The following is a 24,550-nucleotide window of genomic DNA, read 5'->3' on the forward strand; positions in this document are numbered from 1 at the left end:
GCTCTTCCACTTGAATGACCCCCACCACTCACCCAGTTATCTGAGCAATAAACTGTGACATGATCCTTGAATCCTCCATTTCCCTTATTTCTGACATCCAGTCAACCACCAAGCAGGACCTTGTAACCCAAGCTTCTGTCCTAGCAGCAACCAGAAATCAGTGAAGGGCATTAAACAGTGGAGGAACAAGACCATATTCATATATTAGAAGGATGACTCTAACTACAGAGTGGAGGATGAAGTGGAGGTATCACAGGTAGGAAATTATTTTTATCTGAACTGAGGTAGAAACCACGGGGAAATGACACTTTAATGAATGCTATATGTCAAACGGGTGTGTGTGCTCAGTCGTTCAGTCCTGTCTGATTCTTTGCAGCTTCATGGACTGTAACCTGCCAGGCTCCTCAGTCCACTGGAGTGGGTTGCTATTTCTTACTCCAGGGTATCTTCCTGACCCCAGGGATCAAACCGTAGTCTCCTGCATCTCCTACATTGGCAGATGGAATCTTTACCACTAGTGCCACTTAGGAAGCCCTATATGTCAATGAAAAAAATATTGGGGAAGAATGCTTTTTTTTTTTTTTCTTTTTTTATTAGTTGGAGGCTAATTACTTCACAACATTTCAGTGGGTTTTGTCATACATTGATATGAATCAGCCATAGAGTTACACGTATTCCCCATCCCGATCCTCCCTCCCACCTCCCTCTCCACCCGATTCCTCTGGGTCTTCCCAGTGCACCAGGCCCGAGCACTTGTCTCATGCATCCCACCTGGGCTGGTGATCTGTTTCACCATAGATAGTATACATGCTGTTCTTTTCAAACATCCCACCCTCACCTTCTCCCACAGAGTTCAAAAGTCTGTTCTGTATTTCTGTGTCTCTTTTTCTGTTTTGCATATAGGGTTATCGTTACAATCTTTCTAAATTCCATATATATGTGTTAGTATGCTGTAATGTTCTTTATCTTTCTGGCTTACTTCACTCTGTATAATGGGCTCCAGTCTCAAGAATGCTTTTTTAAAACCAAGAGTTGAAATGAATAAACTAGAAATGACAAACATTTCTTCCCTCTACATCATCCCTTTAGAAAATATGCTCTCTTATAGCCCTGTTAACACCCTATACCACTCCCTCTTTGCCCTACCCTCAGCTGACTCATAAGTAAATTATTTGACTGTGATAATGATATTGAGATAAAGTATACATGTCATATTATAGTATATAATGATATGTAGGATATTATCCTGGTTCTTAGGAGATTATGAAAATTTTTATGAAATTTATGAAAAAATTTTATTTTATTTTTATGAAAAATTTATGAAAATTTTTTAAGTTCAGCTAAAAACACACACACACCCCCACCCACACACACTCTTTACTGTATACCAGTGTTTTTCAAGTGGTTTCTAAGTTTTCAAGGGTGTCAAACCAGTCAATCCGAAAGGAAAACCAACCCTGAATATTCATTGGAAGGAATGTTGCTGAAGTTGACACTCCAATATTTTGTCCACCTGATGCAAAGAGCTGACTCACTGTGAAAGACCCCAGTGCTGGGAAAGGTTGAAGGCAAAAGAAGAGGTTGGCAAAGCATGAGATGATGAGGTAGCACATGAGTAGACATGAATAGATAGACATGAATCTGGGCAAACTCCAGGAAATACTGGAGGACAGAGGATCCTGGCATGCTGCAGTTCATGCAGTCACAAAGAATCAGACACAACTTAGCAACTGTAATAACAACAGCTGATTGTATCACCTGTGTACATCTGACTTCAAAAAAAAATACATAGATGGGAACTACCAATTAAGACTTTTTCTACTAGGTGCCTGAAATGGTGATAGCCTCTACTGACTTCTAATATTTATTGGCTTATTCTGTTGAAAGTGTTTACTTTAGAGGAGGAATTTTTCAGTAGTATATACCCAAACAAAACCACAGAGAGAGAATAATGTCAAGAAATGTGAAACAGTCTTTGAAAGGTTAATACCTTTTAACCGAACTATTGACCTTTTAGAAATCTTACAGAAATACTTTTTTAATAGCTCAATGATTTGGAGGTGGGAAATGATGTCCAATTTGGGTAATTTACAATAGCAAAAATTTTTTAAAGCAAAAAGTTTCAATAACTAAATGGTTAACAATAGAGTATTGCTTAAGGATATAGATAAGAACATTAATGCTTTTTTCTGTATTGTGAAACTATAATGACTTTATTTTCTTTTAGTATTTTTCAAGTTTTCTGAACTAAGTATGCATGCATTTTTAAATTAGAAACAAATAGAAAATATTAATAGAATAGCCTACTTACCACTTTAAGCACATAATCAATTTCAACATCACAATAATGGGACAAACTGATATCATATACCTGCAAAAGGACTATATTACATCACTTACGTGGTATTTTTTGCTCTAAGTGATTAATTTTACCAAGAGGAAGCAACTAGGAAAATAGATATTGAGAGACATTCTGTAATACAGTTGTCCTGAACTCTCCAAAATGTCAATGTGTTGAGAGACCTCAAATATTCTAGATTGAAGGAGAGCAAAATGACATCACAACTAAGTTTGAAATATGATCCTTGATCGATCCTTCATGGAGAAGAAAAATCTTATTTGGAGAAATATGAATATAGAATGTATATCAGAATATCTTATTGTTCAATATTAAATTTTTTATTGTGATGATGATACTGAGATGTAGTATGCATGTAGTATTATGGTATATAATGATATCTAGAAGATTATCCTTGTTCTCAGGAGATACATGCTAGCATGTCATGAAAATTTAAATAGTTCAGCTAAAGTTATACACATACACACACACTTATTATATACCAGTGTTTTTCAAGTTGGTTTTAGCCACACTGCTTTTCAGTGTTTCTAAGCAAGGTGTTCAAGACTTTTTTTTATCCTAATTAGCTTCCCTTGCTTCCTTCATAGCTCAGTTGGTAAAGAATCTGCATGCAAGGCAGGAGACCACAGATCGATTCCTGGGTCAAGAAGATCTCCTGGAGAATGGATAGGCTATCCACTCCAGTATTCTTGGGTTTCCCTTGAGGCCCAGCTGGTAAAGAATCTGCCTGCAATGCAGGAGACCTGGGTTCGATCCCTGGGTTGGGAAGATCCCCTGGAGAAGGGAAAGGCTACCCACTCCAGTATTCTGGCCTGGAGAATTCCATGGACTGTATAGTCTGTAAAGACTGGGACACGACTGAGAGACTTTCACTTTCACTTTATCCTCACAAAACAAGTTTTTCTCTTAACTGTGGTTTAAAAAAAAAAAAAGCACATAATGAAATTTGGCAGCTTAATATTTTAAAGAGTAAAGTTCAGTAATATTAGGCATATTCACATATACTTGTTTGATAGTTGTGCAACCAAGTCCAGAAATGTTTCATTTTACAAAACTGAAACTCTATATCCACTAAATAACTTCCAATTTCTCCCTCCCTCACACATTCCCTGGCAATCACAATTCCACCTTTCAATTCTATGATTTTTGACTGCTCTCAACTCTGCATATAAGTGAAATCATACAATAGTTGAATTTTATGATTGATTATTCCACTTAGCATAACATCCCCAAGGTTCAGTCAGGATGTGGCACCTGTCAGAATTTCCTTCCTTTTTAAGACTGAACAATTATCCATTGTTTCTATATGCTACATTTTGTTTATACATTCATCTATCCATGGACAACTGAGTTACTTCTACCTTTTGACTATTGTAAATAATGCTGCTAAGAGCATGCGTGTACACATAATTTTTTGAGACCCTGCTTTCAATCCTTTGGTATATACCCAGAAGTAGAATTTCTGGGTCATATAATTCAATACAAACAACAGAATGGGAAGGACTAGAGATCTCTTCAAGAAAATTAGAGATACCAAGGGTACATTTCATGCAAAGATGGGCACAATAAAGGGCAGAAATGGTAGGAACCTAACAAAAGCAGAAGATATTAAGAAGAGGTGGCAAGAATACACAGAAGAACTGTACAAAAAAGATCTTCACGACCCAGATAATCACGATGGTGTGATCACTCACCTAGAGCCAGACATCCTGGAATGTGAAGTCAAGTGGGCCTTAGAAAGCATCACTACGAACAAAGCTAGTGGAGGTGGTGGAATTACAGTTAAGCTATTTCAAATCCTAAAGATGATGCTGTGAAAGTGCTGCACTCAATATGCCAGCAAATTTGGAAAACTCAGCAGTGGCCACAGGACTGGAAAAGGTCGTTTTCATTCCAATCCCAAAGAAAGGCAATGCCAAAGAATGCTCAAACTACTGCACAATTGGACTCATCTCACACGCTAGTAAAGTAATGCTCAAAATTCTCCAAGCCAGGCTTCAGCAATGTGTGAACTGTGAACTTTCAGATGCTTAAGCTGGTTTTAGAAAAGGCAGAGGAATCAGAGATCAAATTGCCAACATCTGCTGCTGGATCCTCGAAAAAGCAAGAGAGTTCCAGAAAAACATCTATTTCTGCTTTATTGACTATGCCAAAGCCTTTAACTGTGTGGATCACAATAAACTGTGGAAAATTCTGAAAGAGGTGGGCATACCAGACCACCTGACCTGCCTCTTGAGAAACCTGTATGCAGGTCAGGAAGCAACAGTTAGAACTGGACATGGAACAACAGACTGGTTCCAAATAGGAAAAGGAGTATGTCAAGGCTGTATATAGTCACCCTGCTTATTTAATCTATGCAGAGTACATCATGAGAAACACTGGGCTGGAAAAAGCACAAGCTGGAATCAAGATTGCCGGGAGAAATACCAATAACCTCAGATATGCAGATGATACCACCCTTATGGCAGAAAGTGAGGAACTAAAGAGCCTCTTGATGAAAGTGAAAGAGGAGAGTGAAAAAGTTGGCTTAAAGCTCAACATTCAGAAAACTAAGATCATGGCATCCGGTCCCATAACTTCATGGCCAATAGATGGGGAAACAGTGGCTGACTTTATTTTTCTGGGCTCCAAAATCACTGCAGATGGTGATTGCAGCCATGAAATTAAAAGATGCTTACTCCTTAGAAGGAAAGTTATGACCAACCTAGACAGCATATTAAAAAGCAGAGACATTACTTTGCCAACAGAAGTCTGTCTAGTCAAGGCTATGGTTTTTCCAGTGGTCATGTACAGATGTGAGAGTTGGACTACAAAGAAAGCTGAGCACTGAAAAATTGATGCTTTTGAACTGTGGTGTTGGAGAAGACTCTTGAGAGTCCCTTGGACTGCAAGGAGATCCAACCAGTCCATCCTAAAGGAGATCAGTCCTGGGTGTTCATTGGAAGGATTGATGTTGAAGCTGAAACTCCAATACTTTGGCCACCTGATGTGAAGAGCTGACTCATTAGAAAAGACCCTGATGCTGGGAAAGATTGAAGGCAGAAGGAGAAGGGGACGACAGAGGATGAGATGGTTGGATGGCATCATCAACTCGATGGACATGGGTTTGGGTGGACCCCCGGAGTTGGTGATGGACAGGGAGGCCTGGCGTGCTGCGATTCATGGGGTCGCAAAGAGTTGGACACGACTGAGCGACTGAACTGATGTTAATTCTATTTAAAAATTTTTTTGAGAAACCGCCATACCATTTTCCATAGTTGCTGCATCATTTTACATTGCCATCAACAGTGCACAAGTGTTCTAATTTCTCCACATTCTTACCAACACCTTTACTTTCCATGTTTTTGATACTAGTCATCCTAATGAATGTGAGCTGATAGTTCACTGAGATTTTGATTTGCATTTCCTTAATGGGGCTTCCCTGGTGGCTCAGAGGTTAAAGTGTCTGCCTCTAATGTGGGAGACCCAGGTTCGATCCCTGGGTTGGGAAGATCCCCTGGAGAAGGAAATGGTAACCCAATCCAGTATTCTTGCCTGGAGAACCCCATGGACAGAGGAGCTTGGTAGGCTAGAGTCCACGGGGTCGCAAAGAGTCGGACACGACTGAGCGACTTCACTTTCACTTTCACTGGTTAGTGATATTGAATTTCATGTGCTTTATTAGCCATTTGTATTTTGTTTTTAGATAAATGTCTATTCAGATCTTTGCCAATTTTGAATTGGGAGTTTTTTGTTATTGTTGTATAAGTTCCGTGTATATTCCAAATATATACATTACAGATAAATGATTTCCAAATATTTTATCCCATTCCATAGGTTGCCTTTTAATGCTGTTGATAATGTCCTTTGATGCACAGAAGTTTTAAGTTTTTGATATAGCTTAATTTATATTCTGTTGTTTTTGTTGTTGCCTGTGATTTTAGTGTCATATCTAAGAAATCATTGTCAAATCAAATTTCATGAATCTTTCTCCTATGTTTTCTCTTACAGTTTCATGTTTAGGTCCATTTTGAATTAATGTTTTATATACAATAAAATAAGGATCCATCTTCATTCTTTTGTATGTGGCTATCCAGGTTTCTATAGCCCTCTTATCAAAAGTCAACACTGGCTATTTAGGTTAGGGATAGAAAAACTTACTACTTAGATCTAATTTAACTTTTATGACAAAATAAGAGCATTTATGTTATTTAAAAACAAACTGGCATTAAATATCACCTCTCTTCATTTACTCTTTTCAAAGAGGCATTTTACAACTTTTCTAAACTTGTGCTTGCTATTTAAAACTGATTTATTTAGGGAAGTATTTATAGGTAATACATAGGCAAATGTTCAACTACTGGAAAAGTTTTTTTTCCCCCCCTGAGAAAACCTGCAGATAGTAACTCATTTTGGAAATTTCAGGTTTATGCATGAATTTGGTTATCCAAAGGTACAGGCAGGAAACAGTCACTGTGGAGTTGCACAGATCAGAAAGAAAAGAAAAACATTTTTGGAGAAAACTTACAGTCCTCAAAAACTTTCCCCACACTGCACCTTCCTAAAAAAGATTCACTATTCTCAAATCAAAAGTGAAACACATGACTATGACTCAGATAGCATTACTTTTTTTCAACTTGCTTGAAAAATACAAAACAGGCACAATTTTTAAATTATTCTAGCAACTTGGCATTAATGTCATTCATAAAGTTAGTTATAATGTGGAATAAAATAACTCCCCAAGTATTAAACATTTCTAGATTACTGCCTACCAAAAAAATTCTGATCATCAAATCAGTATCTTTTTTCCTTCCTATTACACCAAATAATTTGATTGTGAACTGCAACCAAAATATGAACTTCAATATGCTGTGGCAAATACTACACTTTCTGAGTTCAAAAGAATACTATCTCTTGTCAAATTAATAACCATATCATCTAACTTGAATGACTACATTGACATACAAAGACTCTGCTACCCTTTAAAACTGCTTCTAGTCTATTCCATTTTAAATATCATCCAATATACTTTAATAATATTAATACACTACCAAATTACTTTCTTTGTAGAACAAAGACAAGCACTTTAAAGCTTGTAAAGTGACTAATTCTTAATGTTGTCAAATTAAGTTAGGCGATTTAATGCAATTACTAATTGTACCAGCTTCTTTAAAAATTGTAGCAATTAGAGAAACAGTTTCACTGCCATTTATAATGTACATAAATAACTTGGCTGAAGGAAAATGCTTTGAGTAGGCTGGGTTTTTTTTTTTCAGGGTTTCAGGGTTGGGGTAGGTGGGTGGGTGGTGCTTAATTCTAGTAGCCATTTCTGAAGTCGTAGCTAAATCCAAGTTTTTAGCCACAGCTTGCATTCATCCAAATCAAACAAAAAGCATTTGATATTATAAAGTTAAATCTCTTCCTATCTGTGGTTTTGAGTTCATATTGTTAAAGTAGGGCACATGCTTATATTTGCTTCATAGACACCAATGTCAGTATTAAGGTTAGTTCTCACCATAGAGAAAACAATTTTGATCTAAGTTGGGTTGCCTTCCGAGTAGTTCAGTGCCTGAACGGGCCCTACAGCACACTTGATAACAAAAATCCAACTATAAGTCTCCTCAACTTGTTATGACTTAGGAGGGTTAGGAGATGATCCAAACCCTGGACAGCTGGGCCTTGGACAATCTTTTGTCTTGAGAAAATAAGGAGGCTGAAGTAAATTTTACTGTTATTTTCCAGCATTAAATTGAATAAATAGGTGATCTTAAAAATATCTGAGTAATAAGACATTGATACACTGTGGTTAATCTCTTCAATTCTGTAACTAGTTTCTCTATCAATACACTGAGCTTGGGCTTCCCAGGTGGCGCTAGTGGTAAAGAATCTACTTGCTAATGCACGAGAAGCAAGGAGATGCAAGAGAAGCAGATTCAATCCCTGAGTGGGGAATTCCCTGGAGTAGCAAATTCAAGCCCACTCCAGTACTCTTGCCTTGAAAATTCCAAGAACAGAGGAGCCTGGAGGACTACAGTCCCTGGTGGGCTTTGCAAAAGAGTAGGACACGACTGAGCACAAAGCAAATCTAATTAAGATTATTAATTATGTTATTAACTAAATATGTTCTCAATTGCTTTCTTCATGTTTTCTCAACACGAAAACTATGGCTGTCTTTTAAGAGTATATTTGCTTTTCATTTCCTCCCACTTTCATTCAGTCATTCATACAATTACTATTTTGTCATACAAAGTACATAGTTGGAGTAGTATACCAAGCATTAGAGATGGATTCAAGGGTAAAAAAGCAAAAAACAAGCAAATGAAAAGACATGGTACCTGGTCTCTTGAAATCTACAGTCCACTAGATATGGCCAATATTACAAACACATATAAAATTTCAACAACGATTTCAATAATGCTAAGAGCTAAGATGCTATGAGAACATGTAAATAGGGGGATCTGATCAATTCAGGGATATCAGAGGAGTACCTTAGAAAGAGAGCCTTGATGTAAACTCTGTAGGATTAGTAGTACTTAACCAAAGAAACCAAATTCAGACTTAAATTGAAGAAAGTAGGGAAAACCACTAGACTATTAAGGTATAACCTAAATCAAATCCCTTACGATTATACAGTGGAAGTGAGAAATAGATTCAAGGGATTAGATCTGATAGAGTGCCTGAAGAACTATGAACAGAGGTTTGTGACATTTACAGGAGACAGGGATCAAGACCATCCCCAAGGAAAAGAAATGCAAAAAGGCAAAATGATCCTCTGAGGAGGCCTTACAAACAGCTGTGAATAGAAAAGAAGTGAAAGGCAAAGGAGAAAAGGAAAGATATACCCATCTGAATGCAGAATTCCAAAGACTAGTAGGGAGAGATAAGAAAGCATTCCTTACCGATCAATGCAAAGAAATAGAGGAAAAGAATAGAATGAGAAAGACTAGAGATCTCTTTCAGAAAATCAGACATAGCAAGGGAACATTTCATGCAAAGATGGGCACAATAGAGGACAGAAATGATACAGACCTAACAGAAGCAGAAGATATTAAGAAGAGGTGGCAAAAATACACAGAAGAACTGTACAAAAAAGATCTTCACGACCCAGATAATCACGATGGTGTGATCAGTCACCTAGAGCCAGACATCCTGGAATGTGAAGTGAAGTGGGCCTTAGGAAGCATCACTATGAACAAAGCTAGTGGAGGTGATGGAATTCCAGTTGAGCTATTTCATATCCTGAAAGATGATGCTGTGAAAGTGCTGCACTCAATGTGCCAGCAAATTTGGAAAACTCAGCAGTGGCCACAGGACTGGAAAAGGGCAGTTTTCATTCCAATCCCAACGAAAGGCAATGCCAAAGAATGCTCAAACTATTGCACAATTGCACTCATCTCACACGCTAGTAAAGTAATGCTCAACATTCTCCAAGCCAGGCTTCAGCAATACGTGAACCGTGAACTTCCAGATGTTCAAGCTGGTTTTAGAAAAGATAGATGAACCAGAGATCAAATTGCCAACATCTGCTGCTGGATCCTCGAAAAAGCAAGAGAGTTCCAGAAAAACATCTTTTTCTGCTTTATTGACTATGCCAAAGCCTTTGACTGTGTGGACCACATCAAACTCTGGCAAATTCTTTAAGAGATGGGAATACCCCACCACCTGCACCACCCTTGAGAAAACTGTATGCAGGTCAGGAGGCAACAGTTAGAGCAGGACAGGGAACAACAGACTGGTTCCAAATTGGGAAAGGAGTAGGTGAAGTCTGCATATTGTCACCCAGCTTATGTAAGTTATATGCAGAGTACATCATGAGAAACACTGGGCTGGAGGAAGCACAAGCTGGAATCAAGATTGCCGGGAGAAATATCAATAACCTCAGATATGCAGATGACACCACCCTTATGGCAGAAAGTGAAGAACTAAAGAACCTCTTGGTGAAAGTGAAAGAGAAGAGTGAAAAAGTTGGTTTAAAACTAAACATTCAGAGAACTAAGATCATGGCATATAGTGCCATCACTTCATGGCAAATGGATGGGGAATAGTGAAAACAGTGAGAGACTTTATTTTGGGGGGCTCCAAAATCACTGCAGTTGGTGACTGCAGCCATGAAATTAAAAGACTCTTGCTCTTTGTAATAAAAGCTATGTCCAACCTAGAGAGCATATTAAAAAGCAGAGACATTAGTTTGTCAACAAAGGCCCATCTAGTCAAGGCTATGGTTTTTCCAGTAGTCATGTATGGATGTGAGAGTTGGACTATAAAGAAAGTTCAGCGCCGAAGAATTGATGCTTTTGAAGTGTGGGGTTGGAGAAGACTCTTGAGAGTCCCTTGGACTGCAAGGAGATCCAACCAGTCCATCCTAAAGGAAGTCAGTCCTGAATACCCACTGGAAGGACTGATGCTAAAGCTTAAACGCCAATACTCTGGATATCTGATGTGAAGAACTGACTCATGGGAAAAGACCCTGATGTTGGGCAGGAGGAGAAGAGGAAGACAGACGATGAGATGGTTGGATGGCATCACCTACTCGATGGACAGGAGTTCGAGTAAACTCTGGGAATTGGTGATGGACATGGAGGCCTGGCATGCTGCAGTCCATGGGGTCCCAAACAGTTGGACAGGAGTGAGAGAGTTAACTGAACTGAGCTGACATTAATACTGACATTGGTGACTTTCCTGGTGATTCAGTGGTTAAGAAGCCACCTTTCGATGCAGGGGTCAGAGACTCAGTTCCTCCTGGGGAAACTAAGACCCCATGTGTATGCTGTGTGCTCTGCTGCTGCTAAGTCGCTTCAGTCGTGTCCAACTGTATGCGACCCCATAGATGGCAGCCCACCAGGCTCCCCTGTCCCTGGGATTCTCCAGGCAAGAACACTGGAGTGGGTTGCCACTTCCTTCTCCAACGCATGAAACTGAAAAGTGAAAGTGAAGTTGTTCAGTCATGGCTGACTCTTTGCCACCCCACGGACTGCAGCCTACCAGGCTCCTCCATCCATGGGATTTTCCAGGCAATGCTGTGTGCTGAATAGTGTCCAAATCTTTCATGACCCCCATGTAGCCTGCCAGGCTCGTCTGGCCATGGAATATTCCAGGCAAGACTACTGGAGTAGGTTCCTATTTCCTACTGCAGGGGATCTTCCGAACCCAGGAATCAAACCTATGTCTCTTCCATTTACTGCATTGGCAGACATATTCTTTACCACTTGGTCACCTGGGAAGCTAAGATCCCACAGGCCTCGAGCAACTAAACCCAAGCACTGCAAGTAGGAGCCTTCTGGTCACAACTACTGGAGCATGAGCAGGGCAAAGAGGATCCCCTGTGCTGCTACTAAGACCTGCCACAGCCAAACAAATGAACAAGCTATTTAAAAAAGGAGGGAGTGAGAAGGTAATTTTTTTAAAGCTTACACTTTAAGAGTGTTTAAAACACAGAACCAAACTTAAGCCAGCGCCCGCCTCATGCCTTTATTATTTGGAGCAAAAAAAACCTTGGCTTTTTGAAGCCAAGCAGTGACCTTGAGTAAATACTCTTACCTCCTTGGACCTTTTGAAGCAACGAAAGGGTTTGGCGACCCTAGCATTGACTGAAGCCACGTTTAGAAACCTGGTTCCATGATTCCATGACTCTTTACCTCAGCAACCTATACTAGTCAGTGTTCACAAGGAGGAGAGACCAAGTCGACGTGATTTATGTTTTCTAGAAAAGTCCAGCATTTGTGGTAGTTGTTAAGCCAGGTTAAGTTTTCACTTATCTTTGCAGACGTAAGTCACTCACTACCTGGCCAGAGTGAGGCTGTCAGGTTGGACGTTCCACCCTTTCCGCTGGAGACCCTCGGTTGCCTGGGCAACGCCTACGTCATTGCGTAGTCACATGTCCCTCGGCGTGACGCTCAGACAGCGCCACGCGCTGGCGCCTACTGGGAACCAATGGGCGCGGTCAGAAGGTCCGTCCTTCTCGGCCCCGCCCTTTTCCGAGAGGATTCGGGGGCGGGACGGCGGCGGGAACGCGCCCGCCTTTCCCGGGCTAGCGGGCGGGCGGTTGTCCGAGGCTCGGCCTCTGTGCGTCCCATCACGTAGGTTACGCACACACTTCGTCCCGGCTACTGCCGGGAGCTCCCCCAGGCAGCAGTGCCCTCACAGACTCGAGCTACCTGGAGGCTGCGCCGCGATGGTTCGGGTCGCGGGTCTGAGGTGGAGCTGACTAAGGGCTGAGAAGAGCCTGGGAGTCGCGACGGAGCACGAAGCTCTTCCTTGGCCGTCGAGCCCCGGGCTTCCCGCCCTCCCGCCGACTTCCAGCCGTCTGTGTCAAGCTATTTTTCTGGAAGCCCTGAACTCCGTGCCCCTCAAGCCCTGGGCCCCCTGCGGGAATGTTCAAAAATGAGTACCAGGTAACCCGAAACGGCTGTCCATCCTGTCTAGTTTCTCTCGGGTGAGGTAGCTCACGTTCTGTTGACAACTCTCAGCCACCCCACTCCCTACCCCACATCCCCAAATAATACCGTCTTTTTAGGGGTAAGAAGGAATTACTGGGTAAGTGCTCTTGACCCTCCTCCTCCACCAAAAAAAAAAAAAAAAAAGGGGCAACTGACGTGTGGGGATATGATTTGACTTTTGTTCACTCAACAGTTCCGTGCTTCTCAAGGTATAGGGATGCCTGTGTTTGTGACTGAAATGCAGTCTTAAACCCTCAACCAGACCTCCTGGACCAGAAACTTGAGGACAGGACCCATCAACCTTGAGTTTTACCAATTTTGAGGCACTCTGGTAACTCGGACGCTATTTAAAAGAGAGTAAATAAGTGAATGCATGAATGGGTTAAGCCCAGAAAGAGCATAAGCACTTTGGCCATGTGCTGTTTTCTCCCCCACCCCCAAACTGGGGGTTAATGATTCTCAAACATGCGGTACATTAAGATTATTTGGAGTACGTGTAAAAATAACGAATTTCTTGATCCTCACCCTCAAATAGAGTGAATCAGAATCTGTGTCGATGGAACAGTTAATTGATCTTCATAGAACCTTTGCGCAGTCGATTCAGATGCAGGTGGTCCAGATAACACACTGAGGGAAACTGCTTCTGGCTCTTCTTCAGTCACCTTGCCTACCCTGGATAGTTTCCAAAGCTCTCCAGCTTTCCTCACCTCACCGGGCATCTCCCTGCTCTTCCTTGGCTCCAGTCTCCTGCCCTCCTCCCCGTACCCCGTACCTCCATGTGTCTGCCATCTGAGTACTGCTGTTGAGAACAAATTTGTCCCTGTGCTGGAACAGTCCTCTGCTGGTCACCTCTTTGTTGCTTTTATGTTTTGGCTGGGCTGGATGAGCACAGAGCTCATTAGTACCAGTAATGATTATTCCAAAAAAAAGGGCAAATTGGATAGTACTGGGTCAATTAAAAAAACTTGAACTTGGAGAGGGAGTGATTCTTATTTTAAGAATCCCTGTACGATTTTCTATATATTTAATACAATTTGGAGATCTATATGTACAAAAAAGAATTATTTCTATAGACATGCTAAATGTTCTCTACTGTGAACCAGAGAGCATGGAGGGACATGCTCACATAAAATCACGAAACACATTACTGAATGTCCATAGTGCGCAGGCTCAGTAGTTGCCGCGGGACAGCATAGTTTCCCAACCTGAGGAAGAAATGGTGCCCCCTGCTTTAGAAGCAGAGACTCCTGGACCATCAAGGAAGTCCCCACGCTTCCTTGTTTGCTTTTCACCATATACTACCTGCCTTCTTACGAGCCTCCTCAGAGTGTTCCGCAGTTCTCTTTCTTTTTTTTTTTTTTTTTAGTTCTCTTTCTTCTATTACGTTTGATGCCATTAAATGTATTAGAACAATTTTAGAGACTTTCTTTCACTTATTGGTAAAGTATATATTGTTATATAAAAACCTGTGTCCACTATGGGAAACAGGCGATAGCAGAAAGGAATGGGCATGGGGGAAGTATATTTTTTTGTCTGTTCAGGTGTATGGATTTTTCTCTTAAAAAAATAACTTCCTCAAATTTAAAATTCATAGTGAAATATGCCCTGACTTCAGAAGCTATAGTAATTCTTTTCCTCAGTTGCACATAACACTGCCTCAAGAAGACATTAAATGTCTCAGCTTCAAGTTAAAACACAGAAGCAAAAATATCTTTGTATTATTGAGAAAAATTAAAAGCTGAACACTTTATGAAAATCAGACAGTTGCTTATGCACTGCTGTAAATTAACAGGCCATAAAAGGAATCATATTTACTCTCAGGTTTTCAGTTTTTCAGTAAACTCTTCCTTAGAGACAATCATTTATAATGCCTCTCTTTTATAATTAAAGCTTATGGACATTTAGTAATGTGTTTTGTGATTTTATGTGAGCATGTCCCTCCATGTTCTCAGGATTACAGTAGAGAACATTTAGCATGTCTATAGAAATAATTCTCTTTTTTTGTACGTATTTTGTAGATCACCAAATTGTGTTAAATATATTAAAAAATCATATAGGAATTCTTAAAATAAGAATCACTCGCTCTCTAAGTTCAAGCTTTTTTTAATTGACCCAGTACTATTCAGTTTGCCCTTTTTTTCAATAATCATTGTTGGTACTAATGAGCTCGGTGCAAGATACTGAATGTGATAGTTTATGTTTACTGTCCTATGTAATCTGATAACCCATGTTACAGGAGAATCAAGAGGTTAAGTAACTCGAAGGTCAGTTAATAAATGGAAGAACTGGTATTGGAACTCAGGTTAGTGTACCTAAAAAGCTTGTAGCAAGAGATAATTATCCAATTTGATTAGCCTTGCCTGAGAGTTGAGTCTTGACCCTTTAGTGTGTGTTGAATAAAATATTTTGTGAGCGTGAACTATATACATGAAGTAAATGAATCTTACACTGGGAGATTGTAAAGTTTGTATAGCTTGAAATTTATTTAATGTTTGCTTTCAAAAAAAATTTCTTAAACTATTAACTTGAGGTGACTTGAATCAGAACAGTTGTTGCTTAGATACACCCAAGATATAAAGGAATAATAACAAGGATAATGTTTCCTCCCAGATCTACTTTACTGACAGATTCCCAGAACAGTGATTACAGACTATGTGGTAGATAATATTTCCTCCTCCTTAGCATTGTTTTTCACTGTAATTTAAAAAAATTTTTTTTCACCCTAGGGAGGTGCATTTGTTGAAATCTTTAGTGCCCAGGGTAAAAATCCTGGAGCAAAATGGAAGATCCTCGGCAGTCCATCTGTGATTTGGAAAGTAAGTGTTAAAAATTAAAGCCTGCTAAATCGGGAAAAGAAATGAGACTAAAGATTACAACAAAAAGGGCTTGGTAAGGTTTCAGAACTGGTTTACCTGTTCTTTCACTTCAAAACCCTTTCATGACTACTGGCTTCAACCCTTTGAGATACCCCTCCTCAATTGAAGACTTTGGCACACAGCTCATAACCCTTCTCTAGGTGTCAAGTCCTGACATTGTTTTAGGCAATTTCAGTATCTGAGGAAAATCTTCAAACCCTGGGCTTCTCATTTTCTTGATTTCTTCATCTCTAATGACCTTCTCTACTCTACTTCAGCACTGTTTCCCTCTGTCACACTTTGTAACTTACTACCGAAAACTGCATGGCCTCTGAAATCACTGAGACCTTGAGTCTACTCTTCGATTCTTAATGTTGCTTGCCTGGTTACTCCCACTCTATTTGCTCTTCAACCTAATTGTCACTATTAGGCCATTGACCATTCTACTTTTTTCTCAGTGTTTAGATTGATTTACTTACTTACCTACTTACTCACTCAGTCTGTCTTCACTTTCTTTTTCTCTCCAGCCCAGAATCCATGGTCCAAAATTTCAGTCACTTCCCAGTCAAGACCTTGACTGCCCTGTTCCTCCTCCTTTCATCATGCCTGCCTAGCAAATGCCAACCGTTTCTGAATTCCTGATCACATCTCTTTCCTGTGTCTGCGTGTGGGCATCACAATACCTTTGGAGAAAATACCTATTAGTCTTTCAGGTTGATAATGCTGTGAATTAAGTATGAACAGCCCAAGAACCTAATCTTGTCTCCTGGTCTCTAAAATGACTCTTTCTCTAGTATCTTTCAGGTTTCCAGCCATAAACTCCTTACCCCCACCCCCAACCCACACCCAAGACAGGCCCTCCTTACTTATTTACCAGAAGACTTCACCCCCCATTTCATAGGGAAAACCAATAATATCTGACAGGAACTACCTCAACCTCTTGGCCACCAGACCTAAAAATCCATATCCTTCCCTGTCTTTTTCTCTTTCTCTTCTCTCTTGTACAGTTGAGAGAAAAATATCTTTCTAGAGACTTTATTCTATGGATAGTTTTTTAAACTACTATTAATTGAGTGCTTACTGTTTGCCGACCATAGGATTGAGCACATTACGTGTTATGTAGTCCGTACAATAACCTTGTATCTCATAAAGTACACTTCTTATCTTATAGGCATGATAAGGTTAAGTGACTTGCTCAAAATTTTATAGCTTTTACTATGAAAGAAAGTAAATTGGTGCTGTGAGGGTATAAAGCAGAAAGGTTAGGAAAGGCTCCCCTGAGGAAATAATATTTGATCTCTGGCTAACTAGGCACCAGATGGAGCTGGTAGAGAGATAAACATTTCAGGCAATGAGAAAAGCAGGTATAAAGTCCTTGCTTTGGAGAGAACTTAAAATTTTTAAGAAACTGTTGGAAGGCTAGAGGCCAGGATGCAGAGTGGAGGAGAGTCTAAGGCAAGAGATGAAGTTAGAAAAACTGGGCAGGGGCTGGACTACACAAGGGTTTATGATCATGTTCAAGATTTTGATAAGCTGTTGAAAGGTTTTAGTGTATGCCCAACATGTGTGCAGATGAAATAAATAATACACTCTATGTTCATTACAAATACATGAGAGATGTTATTGTGATAAATATAATACAAATTTATTTAAATGTTACTTAATCCTTAGCAACCATTGGTTACAATGTATTTTTAAAACATGTACCAAAAGGAAGAGGATCTATGAAAGGTTTCTTTGTGAAAAAGGAGTTTTTGTTTTTAAAGATTGGAAATTTGCTTCAAGATTAAAAAATAATACCCGTTTGCATTAATAGTTTGATAGAAATTGGATTCTCGTGTATAGTAAGTTTTTCATTTCCAGGTGCATTTTGTTTCTGTTTGTTTTTTAGATGACCTTCTTAGTTGTAAAACTTTAGTTTGTACTAATTGTAAGTAAATGATGTATGGAACTTCACGTTAGAGGACCAGTAAAATAAGGCACTGATTAATTCTATATGAGCCATGGCTTGAACCAAGGAACTTCCAGACTAGATACAACATAATTTAGATGGTTTATTGTACTGTTACCAGAGAGAGATGTTCAGCCTGTGCTATTAGGCAGAAACATAGATTATAGAAGGGGAAGGATACCTGGACTCTGGAAACTCTAAATTAGTAACCTGGGAATCCCTGATGTTGGAAAACTTATTAATTGGAGGAAGACTGTCTTGATATAGAAGAGAATTTGCCAAGTAGCTAAGTGTGGCTTCTATATTCCAATTCCCGGCAAGTCTTAGCAGCATCATTAAGACCTGGGCCTATTTTTAAGTCATTTGAGTGTGGGGCTTTTTGTATGGGCCTGCTACTTCAATTTTATAATAAAAGTGAAATAAAACACACAATTACCACTGTAATTCAATTTTGTTCTGCAGGAATTTGATAAAGAAGTTAAAAGTTTTGTGTTTGTACTGGAAGGCAGCAGCCAAACGAATAAAATACAGTTACCAAAGGAGAATAAGCAAATCCGTAAGTAAGATTTTTAACATTGAAGCTTAACATTTGATGCTTAAAGTGAAACTTTTAAGTCTCATAAACAGACGTGTAAGTTTGGCTTTTACTGGCATCTGTTGATGTATAGTAATAAGATTTTTAATTTAAAGAGTAACTTTATACCAGGCTTTTGAAAAGAGATTCTGCTTCATTGTTTATTAGAAATTAACTTCTATTTTAAAGAAGATTTAGAAGATTATTTAATCTTCTAAATTACAAAATATGTATAAGATTATTTCATTAGAATAGTAATGATGTTTATTAAGCACTTACTGTGTGCCAATGACTTTCTAAGCATTTCATTTTTTTAAATTCTTTTAATCCTGACACTAAGTCTTTTATGGATGAACACACTAAGGTTGATTCCTCCTCAAGAGATCAGCTAGTTAAGGCTATACTTTGAAATAAACTCATGAGTTCTTAGAGTGAATTAATTTTTGAGGAAAAATGTATGTGAAGTACTATATAAGGCTTACTTAGTAATATATCAACTTATATACCTTTAGAAATATTCATATTTAATAAGTAAAGATATGAATATGTGATTTAACAAAAAACCCTACAATAGATTTCAATTCTTATCTGTTCTGGGAATTAGGGACAGTAGCTTAAAGCAGAAAGAACTCTGAGTGATCACCGAAATTTATGATCAGAAGTGCAATTTTTGGCCAAACCGGGGTTAAAATTCAGTGCTCTGCCACAAAATTAGGCTCTGCATACCCTGATATGATATAAGAAATATAAATTATCAAAATGATTTACCATATTTTCATTAACTTTGTCCTATATTTATCTATTGTGTTTTAACCAATATAGGTAATCAGTTATTTTTTACATTCATTATTTACTACTTCTTTCATTAAGAACATTTATTGAATACTTATTGTGTGCCATGGACTATGAAAAGAGCTAGTCTTGGTATCTGATTTTCTCATTTTAATCCTGTTTTCTAAACTTTTATAGACTCTGTGTTTTATCTACTATTTCAAATTACTACATGCATATTTTAGATTTCTAAGACATAAATCAAGCCATACAAATTATAGTTGGAAGATGATTTATTTTAAAATGGTATCTTTCTGAATAAAATAAAAAACAACTTCAAAGAGAAGGGATAGTCATTGTTAAAATAATTGTTATTAGTTTATTACCATTTTAAAACCATGATTTCCTCATAGTTTGCATTTTTTAATAGCAGAGATTTTTTTTTTAATTTATCCATAAATTTGTACTGATAAATAAGGTGAACTAAGATAAGCCATAGAAACATGTCTGAAAACGTAGATTATTTTTTAACAGGAAACATGGACTGTCTTTTTTAAGACTATTGACTTTAAAATGAACACATCTGATATTCAGGAACATGACTTTGCTCTAAACCAATTTTAGTTCTTTTTTATTTATTATTGTTGGCCTCTACATCCATGTGATGCCTTCAGCATCTATGCCCTTGATGATGTTTTTGACAAAATCAAATCACTTCTAGTAACCTTTCTCATTTGGCCCTGAGAAAGATTTCTCCTCTAACAAAGGCTCAGTGATTAAAGACAAGCTCCCCTTTCCACTTTTATCTATTTTTTTTTTAAGAAATAAAACATTTAATATGTTATAATTGCTTTTTAAAAATGGAAAGATGGTAGTTTTAATTGGAAGAAAGAAAAATCTTTTAATGTATTTCTTGTACAATGTCCTGCAATTAAAAATTAATCTGACTTTTCTGTAGCATGTGCAGCCCTGTAACAAATGAAGCAGTTTATATAGTCTGCCCTGTACTACTGTCTTTAAGATTAATTATTTGGAATTTTTGATAATAGCAACTTATAATTATTTTTACTTCTATAAAATGACCTATGTGAAGTTGTTATGGTTAAATTTAAATTCAATGGCATGCTTTGAATAAAGAATTGACTTTAAGTTAAGGATTCTAAATTAAGTTCAATTACCATTTTGTATTCCTATTTTAAGAGTAAAAACCCACTTTATTTTTGTCAACTTGACATTAGACACTTCATATGTATTTCCTACTGTATTAAGTACCTGTGAAGGAATTTTAATAATGAAATTCAGTATTTTTAAATTTTAATTTTAAATAGTAATGTTCTGAATTATATTTGAGCATCTCTGAATATGTCAGTTTTTTTTTTAACTCTATATATTATCAAATAAAGGAAGGTGTGATTATCAGATTGTATATTTCTCCATGACAGAACTCTTGCATCATCTACTTTGTACCCCTAAGTTAGTGTATCATATATAGTTAGTATTCAGTAATTTTGTTAAACGTCTCATACTAAGAAGCTGTAACGATAATGGTAAGCATTTGGCCTTGATACTGAAACTTGTAGATCATTAGCAAGTTAAAGAAGCCCATGTTGCTATTGAGGCTGGAATGTGTTATACAGAGATGCCCATATGAAAAGAAACTCTATTACATGTAAATATCTATCATTTGGATGGTCTCCCTGGGGAATTTCTATTTGAGGCTCATGTTTGAAACCATACTTTTCTCTGCCTGTGACATCTTAATCAAATGGTGTGTCTCTCGGGATCGGCATCCCTGAAGCTGTGTGTTGATCTAAGTTTCAGCTGCTCTGGTGGATGAGGTCATCTTTATGAGGTTCCCCTCAGCCTACCCCTGCCCTAACTTTTTATAATTCTTTGAAATAAACTTATGATTTCCTCTTTCTAAAACCCTTCAGTGGCTTTGACTTTATTACTCTATTGACAGTGCTCTTGTCAAGGTTTCTAGTACTGTTTCTATTCTTGAATCCAGTGGCCAGTTCTCAGCTCTTGTCTTGCTCAACTTAGCAGCAGCATTGACAAAAATTGACATCCTTCACTTGATTTATATAGTACTTTCTCCACTCATCTTCCAGGATGCCCATACTCCTGGATTTTTTGTTTGTTTTTCTTTTTCCTACTTCACTGGTCTTTCTTCTGTCTCCTTTCATGGTTCCTCTTCTCCCCAACCCAACTTAATGTGGCAATGCCTCTGGACTTAGTCTTTGACCTTCTTGACACTAAACTACATTTACTTCTTTAGTTTCAGACTCTAGTCTGATGGCTTTAAATTTCATCTCTGCTGTGTACCAGCTTGCATTCTTATCAGTGACTTGTGTCCCAAACTCCAGATTTGTATATTCAATTGCTTAGTTGACATTTCTACCTGAATAGCTTTACCTTAGAAATTTTTCTTCCTCCTTCTGCAGACTGCCCCATCTCAGTTGTCAGCAAGCTGTCTTTCAGTTGTTCAGACAAAAAACTCTTAAATCATCTTAATTTTTTCCTTCTTTTCATTTAACCACCAAGAAAATCGTGTTGGCTCTATCTTTAAATTAGTTTTAGAGTCTGACTGCCTCTTGCTACTTTCCCTGCTGCCACCCTGGTCCACGCCACCATTATCGTGGATTATTGCAGTAGCCTTCTAATTAGTCTCTGTTTCTGACTTGCTTCCCTACAGTCCATTGTCAGTTTAGCAGCCAGACTGATGCTTTTAAATCAAGCACTCTTCTGCTGAAAATGCCACATCTCTCTCTGGGTAAAACCCAAACATCTATAGGGCGCTGCAGTATCTGATGTTCTCTTAACTCTGATCTTATCTCCTGTTACTTTGCCTTGTTCACTCTCCTCCATCCATACAGGTCTCCTTGCTGTTTTTAGCCACAGTCTGGTACCTTAGCACTTGTGCACAAGCCATACCCTCTGCCTAGGGCTTTCTTTTTCCAAGTAGCTACATGGCTCACTCTCTCCCCTTCTTCAAGCCTTTGCCAAATAAAATGTCATCTTCTCAGTGAGGACCGTGCTTACCCAGACTTAAGTTACAACCTGTGCTTTGTATCCCTTCTCCATTCTTAATCTCCTTCACCCTGCTATCCATTTTCCTACAGTAATTATCACCTTGAACTTGCTATTTAGTATGTTCTTTTATTGTTTTTTCTGCCATCACCGGAAACTAAGACCTACCAGCACAGAAACTTAGTCCACTCTCTTCACCTAGAACAGTGCCTGGCACATAGTAAACGTTCAGTAAATCTTTGTTGAATAAATGAATGAAAGGATGAGTGGCTTCCTATTGATTTTAGGATGACCTGTATCTCTCACAAGGCTTTCAAGACCCACATAATTGAGTCCCTGACTATTTGCCAGACATATCCCCGGCTGCTTTTCCCCTTCTGTCTCTCCTGTCAGTCCTTTAGGCCTTTAAGTTCATCTAATCTACTATAGGCTCTTCTATCACATTATGGAGTATTCCCTCTCTATACAATATTTTTTCCTCTCTTCTGCCCCATCTTCCTTGCCCAGTCAATCTCCGCTGTTCTTCCCAACTCAACTCCACTGTTACTTCTACAAGAAAACCTTCACTCATCATCCTCTTCCTCCCAATGACTCAGGATTATATAAGCTTTCATAGCAATGTGACCTTCTCCTTCATGAAATCTAGTATGTAAGTTCCAAGAGAGCAGAGAGCATGTCTGTCCTAGTCACTGCAAAAGCTTTAACACTGAGTCTTTTTCATAGTAGATGCTCAATAAATCTTAATATTGAGTGATAGATCTCATTTGATCTACACAAATGATTCTGTGAGGGGTAAACCTAAATTATCAACCCAGTTTTACATACGAAAAGTAAAAGGGCCCAAACAGGTTTTCTGATGTGCTCAAGGGGTGTGGAATAACCCATTTTGAAGCCATAATTATTTCCTGTTTTCTGTGCTACAGTAGCTAAGGTGCATTTTAGTGTCCTGTCTGTGTCACGAGTCCAGTAGAATCAGGAAATACCTTCAGGTTACTGTGACCAAGTTATTTATAAAAGATTGCTGTACTGTGGTTTGGTTCCAACACTTTGGACAGTGTAACACTTGCAAAGTGTATGTTGAGGTATACAACTGTGATTTGCTGTAATGGAACAACTGTAAAACCACTGTTTAAAAATCTATTTACTAAATAAATGTGTCTTAAAATATTCAAAAGAAGAAAGGATCTGACCTCTTAAAAATAGAGGTAACTTTTGTCTCGGGCAGAGAACATGTTATAAAAGTGCAGAAACCTGCATATTTCAGGAAAAAAGAGTAAACTTTTATGAATTTTATGTACTTGATGGGCATTTTCTGACTAACAATAGTTCCAGCATTGCTTAGAGTGATTTTAGATATAATGTAGACATGAAGAATCAGTTTAAATTTACTTGGCCAAAGAGTCAGTTTAAATTTACTCGGCCACTGGAAGAAAAAATGTTGCTATAGAGTTTATTTAGCATTTCTGACACATAGGATCAGTGTCTGTCAAATGTTATTAGAGTACTTTTTTCTTTGTCAGATCATTACCGTATGGTATTGTCGTACTTCTTTTAATCTTAGAAGTGAAGCCTTTTGGAAACTAGAGCTTCTATATGTGAGAGAGTTGAATTACAATGCTTTCTTTTTTTTGAGGGCAAACATCTTTTATATCTAAAAATATTCATACAAAAATGCCCTATGTGTGTAGTTCTTTGTGTTGGAAGAGAACAGTTGCTGATTCAGTGAGATCTGTGACATAAATTAGGACCTTTTGTAAAGAGAGATTTCATTTATCCCAGTGCTCTCTCAGCTCTCTTTATGGGGCCTTTCTGCAGTGGAAAAAATACTGTAGGGCCAGTCAATTTAAGATACATGAGAGAGATTGATTAACGGTAGTTTATTTAAGTTGGCCTAATTTGGGTATTTCATTTTGGTTTTGTGGTCCAGAGCTCTAGTTGTCTTGTTGGCTTTTCCCATAAATGTGGTAGAACCTGATTCCTAGAGAATTTTCTAAGATCAGAGACTATTACCTCTACTGATGACTCTTTGCAGCTTAGTATTTTAAGTAAAATTTATCCTTGTATGTTTAATTTTTAAAATATTAAGCACATTTGGTCAAATATGTTTATTGCTTAGAAACTAGAGTTGAAGTAAAATATAGGAACTATTTAAGTTCTTCAAGAATGTTGTAAAAAATTTAACATAAGAATTCTAAACAGAACGTTTTTATATTTAGGCTAACCAAATATAAATTGTCACTTTAAAATACTTAAGTTTGTTAAGTCTACTAAGTTGGAATGAATAGAAAACAGCATTCATGTTAGACCAGTTACGTTCCTTAAAGTGTTTTCTCCATGTATTGGCTTGTACTATTAGATTTGTAGGAGAGGTTTACAGTTGTATTAAGACATCTCCACTTGCTAAGCAACATTCCACATTAGGGAAAAAACAAATTCCTGGAAGTCATGTTTCAGGAGGAAGTGATACTAAAACATTCATTAAAAGCAACATAATTGAGATATCAAGTGAAAGTTCAAAAGCTAAGAGGAAAAGAATTAAGTGAATAGGTCCAAAGAGGTAATACAAAATCAGTTGATTTTTGAAGCAGTTGTAGA

General features: G+C 38.2%; 1 protein-coding gene across 9 annotated transcripts in view; it reads left to right on the forward strand.

Moving 5' to 3' along the window:
* The first annotated feature begins 12,341 nt into the window (after positions 1 to 12,341).
* CFAP20DC (CFAP20 domain containing) overlaps positions 12,342 to 24,550 on the forward strand; it is a 264,689-nt gene continuing 252,480 nt past the window's right edge. For 6 of the 9 annotated variants that reach the window (XM_061128199.1, XM_061128203.1, XM_061128198.1 and 3 more), the window contains exons 1-3: positions 12,343 to 12,729; positions 15,501 to 15,590; positions 18,043 to 18,136. In XM_061128199.1, coding sequence (XP_060984182.1) covers positions 12,709 to 12,729; positions 15,501 to 15,590; positions 18,043 to 18,136 — 205 coding nt within the window. In that variant the 5' untranslated portion in view covers positions 12,343 to 12,708. Of the gene's footprint in view, positions 12,730 to 15,500; positions 15,591 to 18,042; positions 18,137 to 24,550 lie in introns of all 9 variants that reach the window. The other 3 variants (XM_061128207.1, XM_061128205.1, XM_061128206.1) reach the window with 3 other exon arrangements.

Source organism: Dama dama, chromosome 24 (assembly GCF_033118175.1).
Source record: "Dama dama isolate Ldn47 chromosome 24, ASM3311817v1, whole genome shotgun sequence".
Lineage (NCBI taxonomy): Eukaryota > Metazoa > Chordata > Mammalia > Artiodactyla > Cervidae > Dama > Dama dama.